Source organism: Mixophyes fleayi, chromosome 6 (assembly GCF_038048845.1).
Source record: "Mixophyes fleayi isolate aMixFle1 chromosome 6, aMixFle1.hap1, whole genome shotgun sequence".
Classification (NCBI taxonomy): domain Eukaryota; kingdom Metazoa; phylum Chordata; class Amphibia; order Anura; family Limnodynastidae; genus Mixophyes; species Mixophyes fleayi.
Window position 1 is genome coordinate 218,034,767 of NC_134407.1, and position 18,341 is coordinate 218,053,107.

General features: G+C 42.3%; 1 protein-coding gene across 1 annotated transcript in view; it reads left to right on the plus strand.

The window, feature by feature from the left end:
* The window catches only part of LOC142095494 (uncharacterized), a 101,903-nt gene that overhangs the window by 24,040 nt on the left and 59,522 nt on the right, over positions 1-18,341 (plus strand). The window contains exons 10-12 of the mRNA XM_075178438.1: positions 1,046-2,294; positions 5,990-6,005; positions 18,039-18,150. Coding sequence (XP_075034539.1) covers positions 1,046-2,294; positions 5,990-6,005; positions 18,039-18,150 — 1,377 coding nt within the window. The remainder of the gene's footprint in view (positions 1-1,045; positions 2,295-5,989; positions 6,006-18,038; positions 18,151-18,341) is intronic.

Genomic DNA, 18,341 nt, shown 5'->3' on the forward strand with positions numbered 1-18,341 from the left:
TCATTGTGCTACCAGCCCAGAGATCTGACCAGTCTCCTCCACACACTCTCTGGTGTTTCTCATACATCAGGAGACATCAGCCACTATTAGACTCCTGTTCTCCTCCTCCCATCATATCATTGTGCTACCGGCTATAAGATCTGACCAGTCTCCTCCCAACACTCTCTGTTGATTCTCATACATCAGTACAAGGGATGTGACGATAGTGATTCAATCACTGATCATTGGGATGAGACCCTGTGTGACATTACCTATGATCCTCTATGTGAATTACCATGTGACATTGCCTAAAATTCTCCCTGTACACTATCACATGCAAAATTACCTATTATCTACCTTGTGTAATAATATATGAATGTTTCTCAATATGTATATACTAACACTGCTATACTAAAGCAAATCAGCAGGGGTTTCCCCCATCCTAAGATCACACTCGTCCCATCTCAACACTCACTTCACACAAACTTCACCTTCTCACACACACAGAAATATAACTACACACCAGTATTTGCACAATAGCTCCCCTCAAATCTCTGTGTTTGGATGCTGTTTTTGTTTTGCTACCTGTGTGTCCACCTGGAGAACTTTAATTCGTGTAGATACATAGATAGGACGTGCTGCTAATTTAGCCAACGTATACCCTGCTTACTAGGTTCCAGTGTTTGTGTGTGAGGACAATGTCTGGATGGGCATTGTGGTTGAACAATGTCACTGGCTAATGAGGCTCCCAGTCCTATGATGTCGGCTGAGCAATATGAGCTTGGGAAATGTTACTCCCAAAGTCTACATTTTGGCTGGAGTTGTCCAATGTGACTGCGCAATCTATATGCCACTCTGTTTCTATACAATGTGCCTGGTAATGGAGTTGTGTATTTTAAGGCAATGTTTTATCTGTTTTACAAAAGAGCCATATTTGCACATTTATAATTGTAATAAAGTGTTCATAGTTTTCAAATTGAGATCAAAACTGTATAACTTGAACTCTATAATAGTATGAAATGTAAAAAGAAATTGTTCCTATTCTATTCATATTTTTTGTTTCCAGCAGATGGACACAATACCAGGAACGCCTCGGAGGGATGTCTCATTTTGTCTCCACATTTTAAAACAGAAGATGATAAGACCACACTAGATTATTCAGGAGAAAACCGCATTAACCTAAATATACAGCCAGTAGTGCAGAGTGCAGATATATTATCTGATACCTCTAATCATCAGGAATGTTCTCCTGACGAATCAGATATTACTAAATATAGTACTGCTCATACAGATGATCAAATCTTTCCTTGTTCTGAATGTGGTAAATGTTTTATTCATCTGTCAATCTGTACTAGACATCAGAGAATTCACACAGGTGAGAAACCATTTCAATGTACTGAGTGTGGGAAATGTTTTAAACGAAAATCAGCTCTTGTTAAACATCAGAAAATTCACACAGGTGAGAAACTATTTCCCTGTTCTGAATGTGGGAAACGGTTTGCACATAAATCAGCGCTTGGTACACATCAGAGATCTCACACAGGTGAGAAACCATTTCCATGTTCTGAATGTGGGAAATGTTTTATATATAAATCAGCTCTTGTTGCACATCAGAGAATTCACATATGTGAGAAACAATTTCCATGTTCTGAATGTGGGAAATGTTTTACAAATAAATCAGGTCTTGTTTCACATCAGAAAATTCACACAGGTGAGAAACGATTTCCATGTTCTGAGTGTGGGAAATGGTTTACACATAAATCAGCTCTTATTGAACATCAGAGAATTCACACAGGTGAGAAACCATTTCCATGTTCTGAATGTGGGAAATGTTTTACACATAAATCTGTTCTTGTTCGACATCAGAGGATTCACACAGGTGAGAAACCATTTTCATGTTCTGAGTGTGGGAAATGTTTTAGACAGAAATCAGCTCTTGTTGCACATCGAAGAACTCACAGATCTGAGAAACCATTTCCATGTTCTGAGTGTGGGAAATGTTTTACACATAAATCAGCTCTTGTTGCACATCAGAGAATTCACATATGTGAGAAACAATTTCCTTGTTCTGAATGTGAGAAATGTTTTACATATAAGTCAGGTCTTATTGTACATCAGAGAATTCACACTGGTGAGAAACCATTTTCATGTTCTGAGTGTGGGAAATGTTTTAAACGGAAATCATCTCTTGTTAAACATCAGAGAATTCACACAGGTGAGAAACCATTTTCATGTTCTGAGTGTGAGAAATGTTTTGCACACAAATCTAAACTTGTTATACATCAGATAATTCATACAAGAGAAAAGCTATTTTAGTGAGCTGATGAACATAAAAATGGTTGCAGCAGTCTAATTTTTTAAACACTGTTATATATTTTTAATGTAAATTATGAAAACATGCACAAATACAGTCACATAATGTATACCCAAAGCTATATTAATATATTTGTGCTGTGGAAGGCAATTCTAAGCTTCAGTCACGCAGTATATTAGTATGTTATAATTTAATTAACATCCACAGACATAGTTGAAATGTGTGTCATGGAACAGATCGCTCAGGTGTGGAACTTATTGAAGTTTACTTATTCTGTTAGATCACTGTCCACAGTAATAACAGACCACATTATTTATTACTAAAGACTGTATGCAACAACAATCACGACAATGGACTGGAGATATAATGTGGATCTGGGACACTATAATATTATTTATAATTAGTTCTGTAATCTCTTACTATCTCACTGGGGCCATTTATGAAGCTACAAAATTGTGCTACCACAGAGCATATGTAAGTTTGTGATGCTACGTGTCTTGTTTTGTACAAATGTACCCAATTATACAAGTACATGTGTGGCTTGGTGGTTGTAGATGCATCTGTAGGGATGCAAACCTTTCCTCCTTATGGATCTAGTCTTGTATTGTGCCAGCATGTGAAAATTCAATGTGAAATGTTTAAGGGTGGACTGTGCCTCTTTACGATGACCTCTCCAGGTTAACGGATGGTTGCAGGGTCTTTTTTCCCACTTGCAAAAGAACTTGAATTTTACACATGCTTAGAGGTGGCAGAGATCGGGCCCATGCCTATATTTTTAAATGTAACTACTTTTGCAACTTCCAGGCACTATTATTACATAAAAACACATTTCTAGGGACATAAAAACACACAATTGTAACATGTAATAAATACAGTCCTGAAGTTTACATTGATCAAGAGGGTGGTATTAAATTAGTAGGCTGGATTTTGCGGCATAGTTTTACTCTTCCCACCATACACATTTACATTGTAGCTCCTAAAAGCAATATGTTACTTTGTACCTATGTGTGCGCTAGGTACATAAATAGACATATTTGTTTATAAGTAAATGCTCTGTAGGGTTGCATTTTTTCCCAGTTGGTTAATTACATCCAGTGGATCCAGCAATTATTTAGTTGGGTGAACAGATTCCTTATCTCTATTCTGGGTATTAGCATCCATTCTCAGTCTTTGGACTTAATTCACAAAGTGAAGTACGTTTTTTTTAATCGACATGTTGACGGCTCCTTTCATTTACCTATTGGACAAGTTATTGGTGTTTAGATTACATGGTGCACAGTAAACTGACGGCTGCCTGTCTCAGTCTTCTTATAAAATATTTAAACGATGCTGTCATGGTTTGGTAAACTGGATTCTTAGATCTGCCCAACTTGACACTATTCCTAGCAAGGCGCGGAGTCTAACGAACGGATGATTTTCACCAGGGACCACCGCAAGGTGGTTTGGACTTAGCTGCGTCCGTCTGCAGGTCGCGGCCCTTACCAGGATTGTCAGGCGAGACCCTTTTGGGGAATAAGTAGAATAAGAAGACAAGATGCTGCAAGGAAGATGGAGCACAAGGCCTGTAGCTAGCGGGACAGTGGAGTCAGATGGAGCATAAGCTCTTGAGCCAGCGGCACAGAGGAGACAGAGCGTGAGCTTTTTTAGCTATCGGCACAGTGGAGACAGGTGTAGCGTGAGCTCTTTAGCCAGCGGCACAGTAGAAACAGGTGGAGCGTGAGCGCTTTAGCCAGCGGCACAGTGGAGACAGGTGGAGTGTGAGCTCTTTAGCCAGCGGCACAGTAGAGACAGGTAGAGCGTAAGCTCTTTAGCCAGCGGCACAGTGGAGATAGATAAAGCGTAAGCTCTTTAGCCAGCGGCACAGTGGAGACAGATAAAGCGTAAGCTGTTTAGCCAGAGGCACAGCGGAGACAGGTACCTACTATTCGTCATATAGACACACATATATCTCATAGTGGTGTGAGAGGATTTACTAGCTGTGATGTACTAAATGGTCACCAACTGCCTAGAGCCAGGAACTAGCTCAGTGTCTGTGATTACCAACTGTCTGGAACCAGGAATTAGCTCAATGTCTGTGATTACCAACTGTCTGGAACCAGGAATTAGCTCAGTGACTGTGATTACCAACTGTCTGGAGCTCAGAACTAGCTCAGTGACTGTATCCTCCAACATCCTGGAGCTAAGGGCGAGCGCAGTGGTTGTGTCCATGCATATGTATCCCCAACAACAGCCAGAATTGTTATTCTGCTACTTTATAGATAAACTGTTTGCCCTCAATTAGGCAGCAGGCTCATCTTTACCTTCTGTTTTATGTTGTATATTATTTGTATCCCCTCAATGTACAGCGCTGAATAATATGTTGGTGCTTTATAAATAAAACATAATATTGCTAAATATAAGAAGGCTTAACAAACAGTGGATGCAGCCATGTGGTGGCTGAAACAACATCCAGGAGAATATTTCCTATCAATTCACTAGGAACCAGTGACATCACTGAGATAATTTATGAATGTATTAGTTGTATTCTAAAGAATGTCCACAACATGTGTCATTGATCATTATGCTTTAATTGATGTGATGATGAAATATACAATTGTGACCAAAAATATTGGCATCCTTGCACGGTTTCCAAATAACTCATCATTTCCTCTAAGCATAAATTGAAATTAACAACAGTCCTTGGTCTCCACAGTTCTATATTACAGAACCTTTGTTTTTTAGTCTGAATTTAAGACTGTATATCCTTTTTTAATCAGAAAATAAAAAGAAATGGCATTGACCAACTTATTGACACCCTAGACTTTAGTAGTACAGCCTTTTGTCAAAATTACTGTCAACTAATCAACCGCTTCCTATAGCCCTGGATGAGCTCCCTGCACCCCCTACTGGCAGTCTGGCCCAATCTTGTGCAAACTCCTCCAGTTCTCCCAGATGTGAACGGTGTCTTCTCCCAGTTGTTGTTTTCAGATCTCTCCAGAGTTGTTCTATGGTATTTAGAGCTGGAGTCATTGCTGGACACATCAGAACAGTCCAGTGTCTTGTCTTGAACCATTTCTGGGTTTGGGGTCATTGTCCTGCTGGAAAACTTTTGATGGATGTCCAGCTTTCTAACACTGGTTTCAACAGTGTGCTCCAAAATGGCCTGATAATCTCCAGAGTTCATGATGCCGTGCACAAGTTCAAGGCACCCAGATGAAGCAGCCTTTCATTGAGTTTCCGACGGATAGTGCAAATTAAAACTGTTGTACTTTGTATCTGAATATCAACTTGAATATGATTGGCAGTGATTTGAGGTGCTTTCTCCACCATTCGTACAATCCTGCTCTGCAATCTTTGGTCAAGTTTATCCAGTGGCCACATCCAAGGAGGTTGGTTACAGTGACATAGGCCTTATACTTTCTGACAATAATATGTTCTTTGTAAATGAGAACTTCAAAGTCTCTAGAGAGTGATTTGTAGCCTTGAGATTGTCCATGTTTTATTACAATCTACTGTCTGACCTCCTCAGACAATTCTCTGGCTTTCTTTTCTCCACGCTCATTGTTGCACAAAACAGGAGAATAAGTCCTTTTCTCTGTTCAAGCTCATTTAATTAGTGATTTCATATTGCAGGTACCTACTATTCACCTGCTTAAAACTACTTGCTTATTGTAGAATTCTTTGTTAATTTTCTGCTTTTTGTGTTTTACTTCACAGCAAACCAAATATATACGTACATATGTGGATATCAAAATATTTTCTGGAAGAAATAGTGAAAAAATGGAAAGGGTGCCAATATTTTTAGCCATGATTGTATGTAACACATTAAACATTAGAATAATTCCTATAGTTTAATTTTCTAAGATAAATAGAATTCATTGCTGGCCTTTGTTTTATGACTCCTATATTGTGTACTGTAGTTTGCACAGTGGCTAATGAAATGTGTTTTAGGATAAGTTGGTTTTAGTTTCTATCTATTTTTATTCTTGATATAGTGATAAGTAGATTGAATAGCAGTGCAGTGGATATGGGCATGCAATGTTATGGTCTATACAGAAACAGGGTAATAAAATCTATAATTACCAACCAAGTTAGCTTCTTGTTTTATTTTAAACTTTGTATTTATTGAATAAATAATTAATTGAAAAACACATGTATATAAGAAATAACAGTAAACCTATTACAACACCAAGCAATAATGGTTTCCCCTTTTTTTATTTGTGTATAAAACTGGGGTGAGAAACGGGAATACTGGGTTCAGTACAGTATGAGACAACATTTCAAAATCTATTGTAACGATTATTTTAAGTATTTAAACGCAGGGTGTGAAAGAGGTGTAAAATATCTAAATAAAATGGTAGCTTACTTATCATGCAGGATCCTGTCCTATACGATGATGAGGAGGACCCGGAAGCGGCTTAAAGCCTGGTCAAAGACATATTTTCAAGTAGAAGATCAGGTGGGTGTTGGCACACATGCTAGACAATGGCCAGGACGACTTTCCTGAAAATACCAGGTGGCCCATATGGCATCATGGAGGTAGTAGGTGATGCTTCCATGCATGTGATGTGTCAGATGGAATTTCTGAGGACACAGATAGAGGGGGGGGGGGTCCTTGTAGCTTCCAATTATCAGTTTGTACTTTTGCAGCTGTGAGAATGAGATACCAGTTGTGTAGTTTGGTTATCCACATCTTGTGGGGGATGAGAGAGCAAAAATGTAGCTTCACTGGACTCCTATAAGGGACTAGGAGTCAAATTACTCCAGTTATCCATTGCAGTTCTGGCATAATAACTCATACTGACACTGATAAGCAATAAACTACATTCGTTATAACCTACACAGAGGTTCATAGAAACTGTTACAACTAATATTCTAAATATAGATCTCAATAACATTGAGGATATTTTTATATATATAATATACACATATGATGAGTAGAATTGCTGTCCCTTTTGTATTCCTGGAGATATTCACCCCTGTCGTATTCTGTATTAGCTGTTTCCTAACACCCTGGGGTCCAGCTTCCCTCTTCTGTCACTAAGTTCAGGCAGGCAACAAGTCACACAATGTCCCCAGTATTAGTGGACTCACCACGAATACCTGGCTCTGTTCGGACCAGCGAGAGCCCATTGCACACTGCTAGTAGGTGAACAGTCCATACTCGTGTCCTGAATAGTCCAACTTAAGAGGGAGTAATCCTCAGTTACTGCTTGTTAATAGAGGAATCACATCTCTCCACTTACTTTCTGTTAGGGTTCCCAGTATAAATTCCACAGAGAGTAGTTGTACTTGAAAACAGATTGTTTTTATTATAAACAAGGATCACACAGGTATAAGTAGGTGCAGTCTATGGTTGAACAGATAGCATAAGTCCATAGAAACAGTAGGTAGTAAATGCAGAGTTCAATGAGATTGATAACACAGATAACAGCTGAATGAAGTAGATATTAAGCAGCTCTGCGCAATCACAGGAGATGGCTTAAATAAAAGAAAAACCACAGGAACAGCGAGCTACACACAGGAGGTGATAGTCTGCGGAGAGGTATCACTATAAAACAAGCTGTACACAAGGAGGTAACAATCTGCAGATGAGTTCCACTGAACAGCAAACGAGTCACTGGAACAGCGAGCTGCACACAGGAGGTGATAGTCTGAGAAGAGGATGGTACACAGCCGGCAGCTAACAGTACAGGTAAAGCTGAGGAGCACTAGGAGCCCTGTCTTGCACTTCCAAGGAAATGGACACAAAGAAGAGGCACCTGACTGCAGTGTCAGTAGAACTGTGTAAAAAAATTTATTCAAGGTTTTTATTCTTGTTTTCTTTATATGTTTTTAGTAACTTTGTATGTGGGTGGCCCAGGCCATGTGCCCCACTTTAAGTATTCTGCCTGTTCTCTTCCCTTCCGGCAAAAACTCTAACCCTATATATAGGCTTATTTCTGTTACTCCACCCCCGGTGGGAAGCCGAACCCCCCTTTATCCCTTCTTCCCTCTTTTCCTGGAGCACAACACCCTCCATTATGCTCCCTTTTTTCAATGTCTGAGCACGGACTTTATCAAAGGAATTGTTTATTTAATACTCTGCCTGTGTTATCATATGCCCACATTCCCTAACTATGGTTAAGTTTCAATCACTTAACGCTAGGGGATTAAATTCCTCTAATAAACGTAGAATGGCATTAACCTCCTTTCATAAATCCAAGGCAGACATTGTGGCCCTCCAAAAAACACATTTTGCAGCTGGGCCCCTCCAGTCCTCAGAAACCATCAGTATCCTACGTGTTATACAGCAAATGGACCCCACAAAAGGTGTGGTGTAGCCGTGTTGGTTAGTTCCAAGTGCTCCTTCATGCTGTCCTTAAATGTTGGAGACAAGAATAGCAGATTTCTAATAGTAATTGGCCAACTAGAAGAGAAATGATACCATTCTTGAAAACCACATTGGCGTTAATAGATAAGATCAAACGGGGCAGCGTGATAATGGGAGATTTTAACATAGTTGTAGACCCAAGGCTCGATAGGTTAACTGATCAAGCCCCTCACTGGCCTTTGGGAGGCTCCTGGCGGAACATGGCCTATATGATGTATGGAGAGAGGAAGCCCCTAATGAAAGAGACTACACGTATTTCTCCTCAGTGCACAACATGTACTCCCAGATTGACCTTATTCTCTCAGACAAATGGGTACTACAGGATACTCGTAGGGTTCAGAACCTTCATACACCAGTAGTCTGGACCTGGAAGCCAACAAGAGCACCCCTTCCCCACAACACCCATGGCCCCTAACTGCCCATTTACTCTCTTCTTTAGAATCTAAGTTAGCAAGGAGGCTCTCCTTTCATATGTACAAATTAAAGACCCTAAGGAGACCTCTATTTTCACGTATTGGTGCGCCCTCAAAGAGTAGTCAAGGGGACAGCTTTCCAGGTTGCGCAGAGCAAATCACCACCAACTGGAGTTAGAATCAAAACTTAAACTTTTGTAAGCGCAGAATAAACGACACCCCACTAGGTCCCTTGGTCCTGAAATCTATTTGGTTAAAGCCGAACTTCAATAGTTACTCATGGCCCGTACCCTCATGGCATTTTTGAGATTGTGCCAAAAATTGTATGTGGCAGAAAACAGAGTAGGCAGTTAGTTGGCAAGGAAATTGAGGGGACTACAGGCTCATAACCACTTGATAGATCCCACCACAAGGGAAGAGTTGAGCGCTCCATGGTCTCAGGAGGAAATCAGGTGGGTTATCAAACTGCTCCCTAAAGATAAGGTGCCAGGTCCTGATGGCTATATAAATAACTTCTTTACCACCTTTCAGGAGAAATTGGTACTCATACTGAAGCAACTTCACAAGGCTGGCACAGTGTCAGGGAGCTTTTCATCCGAAATGTTGGATTTGGAATCCCACATAATAGTAATTCCAAAGCTTGTAAAGGACCCCACAGATTGTAAAAACTATCAGCCTATAGCCCTATTAAATGCGGATGTTAAAATCTTTGCAAAGCTGATCGCTAACGGGCTTTCTTCTGTTATCCCCAAACGAATTCATCCGGACCAAGTGGGGTTTGTCGTGGGCAGACAAGCTCCCGACAATTCGAGGTGTGTCTTCCATCTCATACAACAGGTTCATAAAACTGAAGGGACTATGCTCCTGCTCTCATTAGACGCCCAATAAGTATTCGACTGACTACACTGGTCGTATATGACAATGGTTCTTGAACGGTTTGGGTTTACAGGAGATATCTTGAGATCATAATGGCATTGTACATTAAGCATTCCGTGCAGGTATTTAGCAATGGGGTTTTATCTACTATCCCATCTCTAATGATACCCATCAGGGGATGCCCTTTGTCCCCCCTCATATACCTTTTGGCAATTGACTGTAACAGGCTTATAGCATAGTATGGCAGCATCTCCCTGGATGTCTCTATAAATTATAACATAGTCCATAAATGCAACTAAAACACTGCAGTCCCAGGGAATGGAAAGAAATGATGTCATGTCTGACTCTATGTCTATGTATCTATCTATCTAACCCTAAATCCCCCCTCCCTCTGTTCTCTACACTCACTGAATCCTCTGATGTGTTACACACCCGACTTCCGGTCTCTGCGGTCCACCTGACTTGTTGTCTCTGCGTTCCTAATGCCGGAAGTGACTTCCAGGGTGACCGTAGAGCAAGAGGAATCGGAGGAGACATTGTTGTGTCTGGCAGCAGGTAATGATATTATTACTGTTAATATTATACACGGGGAGCTGACTCTGGTGTCACTTTACTGCAGGGGGAGCAGATTCCGATCTATGGTTATTATTATACTGTTGGGATGGACTGTGGTGTCCTGCTAACATACTACAGGTGGGGCTGACTCTGATGGCCTGCTAGATATTATAGGTGGAGGAGACTCTGGGATCATGTTGGTATAATACAGGTGGAGGAGACTCTGGGATCATGTTGGTATAATACAGGTGGAGGAGACTCTGGGATCATGTTGGTATAATACAGGTGGAGGAGACTCTGGCTTCATGTTGGTATAATACAGGTGGAGGAGACTCTGGCATCATGTTGGTATAATACAGGTGGAGGAGACTCTGGCATCATGTTGGTATAATACAGGTGGAGGAGACTCTGGGATCATGTTGGTATAATACAGGTGGGGGACACTCTGGGATCATGTTGGTATAATACAGGTGGGGGACACTCTGGGATCATGTTGGTATAATACAGGTGGAGGAGACTCTGGGATCATGTTGGTATAATACAGGTGGAGGAGACTCTGGCTTCATGTTGGTATAATACAGGTGGAGGAGACTCTGGCATCATGTTGGTATAATACAGGTGGAGGAGACTCTGGCATCATGTTGGTATAATACAGGTGGAGGAGACTCTGGCATCATGTTGGTATAATACAGGTGGAGGAGACTCTGGGATCATGTTGGTATAATACAGGTGGAGGAGACTCTGGGATCATGTTGGTATAATACAGGTGGAGGAGACTCTGGCATCATGTTGGTATAATACAGGTGGAGGAGACTCTGGGATCATGTTGGTATAATACAGGTGGAGGAGACTCTGGCTTCATGTTGGTATAATACAGGTGGAGGAGACTCTGGCATCATGTTGGTATAATACAGGTGGAGGAGACTCTGGCATCATGTTGGTATAATACAGGTGGAGGAGACTCTGGCATCATGTTGGTATAATACAGGTGGAGGAGACTCTGGCATCATGTTGGTATAATACAGGTGGAGGAGACTCTGGGATCATGTTGGTATAATACAGGTGGAGGAGACTCTGGCATCATGTTGGTATAATACAGGTGGAGGAGACTCTGGGATCATGTTGGTATAATACAGGTGGAGGAGACTCTGGCATCATGTTGGTATAATACAGGTGGAGGAGACTCTGGGATCATGTTGGTATAATACAGGTGGAGGAGACTGGCATCATGTTAGTATAATACAGGTGGAGGAGACTCTGGAATCATGTTGGTATAATACAGGCGGAGGATACTCTGGGATCATGTGGGTATAATACAGGTGGAGGAGACTCTGGGATCATGTGGGTATAATACAGGGGGAGGAGACTCTGGTGTCATGTTGGTATAATACAGGTGGAGGAGACTCTGGTGTCATGTTGGTATAATACAGGGGGAGGAGACTCTGGGATCATGTTGGTATAATACAGGTGGAGGAGACTCTGGGATCATGTTGGTATAATACAGGTGGAGGAGACTCTGGCGTCATGTTAGTATAATACAGGCGGAGGAGACTCTGGGATCATGTTGGTATAATACAGGCGGAGGAGACTCTGGGATCATGTGGGTATAATACAGGTGGAGGAGACTCTGGTGTCATGTTGGTATAATACAGGTGGAGGAGACTCTGGGATCGTGTTGGTATAATACAAGTGGAGGAGACTCTGGGATCATGTCGGTATAATACAGGTGGAGGAGACTCTGGCATCATGTTGGTATAATACAGGTGGAGGAGACTCTGGGATCATGTTGGTATAATACAGGTGGAGGAGACTCTGTGGTCATGTCGGTATAATACAAGTGGAGGAGACTCTGGAATCATGTTGGTATAATACAGGTGGAGAAGACTCTGGGATCATGTTGGTATAATACAGGTAGAGGAGACTCTGGTGTCATGTTGGTATAATACAGGTGGAGGAGACTCTGGGATCATGTTGGTATAATACAGGTGGAGGAGACTCTGGGATCATGTTGGTATAATACAGGGGGAGGAGACTCTGGGATCATGTTGGTATAATACAGGGGGAGGAGACTCTGGGATCATGTTGGTATAATACAGGTGGAGCAGACTCTGGGATCATGTTGGTATAATACAGGTGGAGGAGACTCTGGGATCATGTTGGTATAATACAGGGGGAGGAGACTCTGGCATCATGTCGGTATAATACAAGTGGAGGAGACTCTGGGATTATGTTGGTATAATACAGGTGGAGAAGACTCTGGGATCATGTTGGTATAATACAGGTGGAGGAGACTCTTTTGTCATGTTGGTATAATACAGGTGGAGGAGACTCTGGGATCATGTTGGTATAATACAGGTGGAGGAGACTCTGGGATCATGTTGGTATAATACAGGTGGAGCAGACTCTGGGATCATGTTGGTATAATACAGGTGGAGGAGACTCTGGGATCATGTTGGTATAATACAGGTGGAGGAGACTCTGGAATCATGTTGGTATAATACAGGTGGAGAAGACTCTGGGATCATGTTGGTATAATACAGGTGGAGGAGACTCTGGTGTCATGTTGGTATAATACAGGTGGAGGAGACTCTGGGATCGTGTTGGTATAATACAGGTGGAGGAGACTCTGGGATCGTGTTGGTATAATACAGGGGGAGGAGACTCTGGCATCATGTCGGTATAATACAAGTGGAGGAGACTCTGGGATCATGTTGGTATAATACAGGTGGAGAAGACTCTGGGATCATGTTGGTATAATACAGGTGGAGGAGACTCTTTTGTCATGTTGGTATAATACAGGTGGAGGAGACTCTGGGATCATGTTTGTATAATACAGGTGGAGGAGACTCTGGGATCATGTTGGTATAATACAGGTGGAGGAGACTCTGGGATCATGTTGGTATAATACAGGTGGAGGAGACTCTGGGATCATGTTGGTATAATACAGGTGGAGGAGACTCTGGCATCATGTTGGTATAATACAGGTGGAGGAGACTCTGGGATCATGTTGGTATAATACAGGTGGAGGAGACTCTGGGATCATGTTGGTATAATACAGGTGGAGGAGACTCTGGGATCATGTTGGTATAATACAGGTGGAGGAGACTCTGGGATCATGTTGGTATAATACAGGTGGAGGAGACTCTTTTGTCATGTTGGTATAATGCAGGTGGAGGAGACTCTGGGATCATGTTGGTATAATACAGGTGGAGGAGACTCTGGGATCATGTTGGTATAATACAGGTGGAGGAGACTCTGGCATCATGTTGGTATAATACAGGTGGAGGAGACTCTGGGATCATGTTGGTATAATACAGGTGGAGGAGACTCTGGTGTCATGTTGGTATAATACAGGTGGAGCAGACTCTGGGATCATGTTGGTATAATACAGGTGGAGGAGACTCTGGGATCATGTTGGTATAATACAGGTGGAGAAGACTCTGGGATCATGTTTGTATAATACAGGTGGAGGAGACTCTGGTGTCATGTTGGTATAATACAGGTGGAGGAGACTCTGGTGTCATGTTGGTATAATACAGGTGGAGGAGACTCTGGGATCCTGTTGGTATAATACAGGTGGAGGAGACTCTGGGATCCTGTTGGTATAATACAGGGGGAGGAGACTCTGGGATCATGTTGGTATAATACAGGTGGAGAAGACTCTGGGATCATGTTGGTATAATACAGGTGGAGGAGACTCTTTTGTCATGTTGGTATAATACAGGTGGAGGAGACTCTGGGATCATGTTGGTATAATACAGGTGGAGGAGACTCTGGGATCATGTTGGTATAATACAGGTGGAGGAGACTCTGGCATCATGTTGGTATAATACAGGTGGAGGAGACTCTGGGATCATGTTGGTATAATACAGGTGGAGGAGACTCTGGGATCATGTTGGTATAATACAGGTGGAGGAGACTCTGGGATCATGTTGGTATAATACAGGTGGAGCAGACTCTGGGATCATGTTGGTATAATACAGGTGGAGGAGACTCTGGGATCATGTTGGTATAATACAGGTGGAGAAGACTCTGGGATCATGTTGGTATAATACAGGGGGAGGAGACTCTGGCATCATGTCGGTATAATACAAGTGGAGGAGACTCTGGGATCATGTTGGTATAATACAGGTGGAGAAGACTCTGGGATCATGTTGGTATAATACAGGTGGAGGAGACTCTTTTGTCATGTTGGTATAATACAGGTGGAGGAGACTCTGGGATCATGTTGGTATAATACAGGTGGAGGAGACTCTGGGATCATGTTGGTATAATACAGGTGGAGGAGACTCTGGGATCATGTTGGTATAATACAGGTGGGGCAGACTCTGGGATCGTGTTGGTATAATACAGGTGGAGGAGACTCTGGGATCATGTTGGTATAATACAGATGGAGGAGACTCTGGGATCATGTTGGTATAATACAGGTGGAGGAGACTCTGGGATCATGTTGGTATAATACAGGTGGAGCAGACTCTGGGATCATGTTGGTATAATACAGGTGGAGGAGACTCTGGGATCATGTTGGTATAATACAGGTGGAGGAGACTCTGGGATCATGTTGGTATAATACAGGTGGAGGAGACTCTGGGATCATGTTGGTATAATACAGGTGGAGGAGATTCTGGGATCATGTTGGTATAATACAGGTGGAGAAGACTCTGGGATCATGTTTGTATAATACAGGTGGAGGAGACTCTGGTGTCATGTTGGTATAATACAGGTGGAGGAGACTCTGGTGTCATGTTGGTATAATACAGGTGGAGGAGACTCTGGGATCCTGTTGGTATAATACAGGTGGAGGAGACTCTGGGATCCTGTTGGTATAATACAGGGGGAGGAGACTCTGGGATCATGTTGGTATAATACAGGTGGAGAAGACTCTGGGATCATGTTGGTATAATACAGGTGGAGGAGACTCTTTTGTCATGTTGGTATAATACAGGTGGAGGAGACTCTGGGATCATGTTGGTATAATACAGGTGGAGGAGACTCTGGGATCATGTTGGTATAATACAGGTGGAGGAGACTCTGGCATCATGTTGGTATAATACAGGTGGAGGAGACTCTGGGATCATGTTGGTATAATACAGGTGGAGGAGACTCTGGGATCATGTTGGTATAATACAGGTGGAGGAGACTCTGGGATCATGTTGGTATAATACAGGTGGAGCAGACTCTGGGATCATGTTGGTATAATACAGGTGGAGGAGACTCTGGGATCATGTTGGTATAATACAGGTGGAGAAGACTCTGGGATCATGTTGGTATAATACAGGGGGAGGAGACTCTGGCATCATGTCGGTATAATACAAGTGGAGGAGACTCTGGGATCATGTTGGTATAATACAGGTGGAGAAGACTCTGGGATCATGTTGGTATAATACAGGTGGAGGAGACTCTTTTGTCATGTTGGTATAATACAGGTGGAGGAGACTCTGGGATCATGTTGGTATAATACAGGTGGAGGAGACTCTGGGATCATGTTGGTATAATACAGGTGGAGGAGACTCTGGGATCATGTTGGTATAATACAGGTGGGGCAGACTCTGGGATCGTGTTGGTATAATACAGGTGGAGGAGACTCTGGGATCATGTTGGTATAATACAGATGGAGGAGACTCTGGGATCATGTTGGTATAATACAGGTGGAGGAGACTCTGGGATCATGTTGGTATAATACAGGTGGAGCAGACTCTGGGATCATGTTGGTATAATACAGGTGGAGGAGACTCTGGGATCATGTTGGTATAATACAGGTGGAGGAGACTCTGGGATCATGTTGGTATAATACAGGTGGAGGAGACTCTGGGATCATGTTGGTATAATACAGGTGGAGGAGATTCTGGGATCATGTTGGTATAATACAGGTGGAGAAGACTGGGATCATGTTGGTATAATACAGGTGGAGGAGACTCTGGGATCATGTCGGTATAATACAGGTGGAGGAGACTCTGGCATCATGTCGGTATAATACAGGTGGAGGAGACTCTGGTATCTAATTTTATGGTGGAATTTCAACTGGAAGGCTGGGGCTGCTCACACATTTATTCATTTCACTATTACTTTGTCACTTTACAATTTTTTTTTTCCTCAAATTGAGGCTACTTATCCCTTAGATCTAGGGGATGTGGTGTGACCCTGAGTCTCCCACCTCCTCGCATCCCAGAAGTTCCTCCATGGGGGAATAGAAAACTCCTGTCCCTTAGTGAAGCTTCAATAAATCCCAGGTTAATGTAATTCGCCCCCACGCCTGTTCAGTGTCGAGGATGAAGAGGTTCTTCCTTTGGGGAGTTGGGGAGAGCCTGAATTGGCTGAACCCTGTTTACATTTTAGGGGTTATTTTTGTAAAACTGTCTTTTAGGGGCATATGGTGCAAATAAGCACTGTCATAAAATAAAACAGGGACCTGATAAGAGATTGAGGTATTCTGGAAATATTAAAGTAACATCAATCTTATCTCTTTTAATAAACCTAACCGGAGAGGTGAGGGATTCTGGGAATGTAGCGGCATCACTCCTATCTGTGTTACTAAAACGGACTGGCTGGAGATGTGCCCTCTTCCAATTAAACTGTAAGCGCTCCCCTGAGCAGTACCCACCTTATCCTTTGTTTTCATGTACACATTTATTTTGTCTATTCTTTATGTCCCTGTTTTATGTTTGTCCTGTTTTACCTACTGTCCGATGCTGTGGTTAGTAGAGATATCGGGACAAATAAATGGTTCAATTAATACACTGGGTTAAACAGCAGTGAAGAATATATCTAGTGAGCTTGAGACACCAAGAAGCCATCCCTGTGTGTCAGGAGGATTGAGCAGGACCCAGAGCCCCATCACGGTGCCTCCACCTCACTCACTGATACATGAGAGAAACAATGACCAGAGGATTCTAGAACTCACCAACAAGATCATTCAGCTGCTGACTGGAGAGGTGACTGCTGGGAATGGGACATTATACAGTAACACCAGGGGATGTGTTTGGGTGATGACTATATCATTGTGTGTGTCAGGTTCCTATAAGGTGTGAGGAAGTCACTGTCTATTCCTCCATGGAGGAGTGGGAGTATTTAGAAGGACACAAGGGTAGGCATAGGCAAACAGAGGGGGGTTTCTTAGTGCCTGTAAACCCCCTCCAAGCCTGGGGCACTGTATAATTGAGGTGGCTGGATCCTGCCTCTGCTTCAGACAGCTCTGCTTGAAAAGGGAGAGCTGCGTTCACCTAACGCATCATTGCCCATTTATATTATGGGGATAGGAAGAGTTAGAAAGCAGCCAAGCACTGTCTAAAGTTATAGCTAAGCCCCCATGCCCCATGCATGCTTGTCACGCCCACTGGCGGCATGGTATGGAAACCCCCCTTTGCAAACCCTGCATTTTCCCCTGGTAGGTACATGGACGTGATGATAGAGAATCACCAGACTCCCTTCACTAGAGAGGTTTATTCAAAGGATTGTACATGAGAAAATTGTGTTTCTTATACACTGATTGATTCTTCTAAGTTACTGAATGCCGACATTGTGTTATTTTATTATTTTGTTGGTTAATTAGTGTGAAGCTCTGACTGAGATTAAGTTGGAAAATAAAGAGGGAGAAGAAGAGATGTATGTGAGGGGTGATCAGCAGTGTAAGGAGGAGGAAATCCCTACAGATATCAGCACAGGTGAGTAATAAACATGTATTATACAAAACAGTCACATATTCTCCTTGTTTAGACCCTACAACTATTGTATATGTGGTACTCTGTTATGACTTCATTCTCTTCACTTTATTTGAGGCAAGCTGTATACTAGCACTACATCTATCTATGTTATTACATGTAAAATTATGCACGTTATGAGTTGTGATTTTACA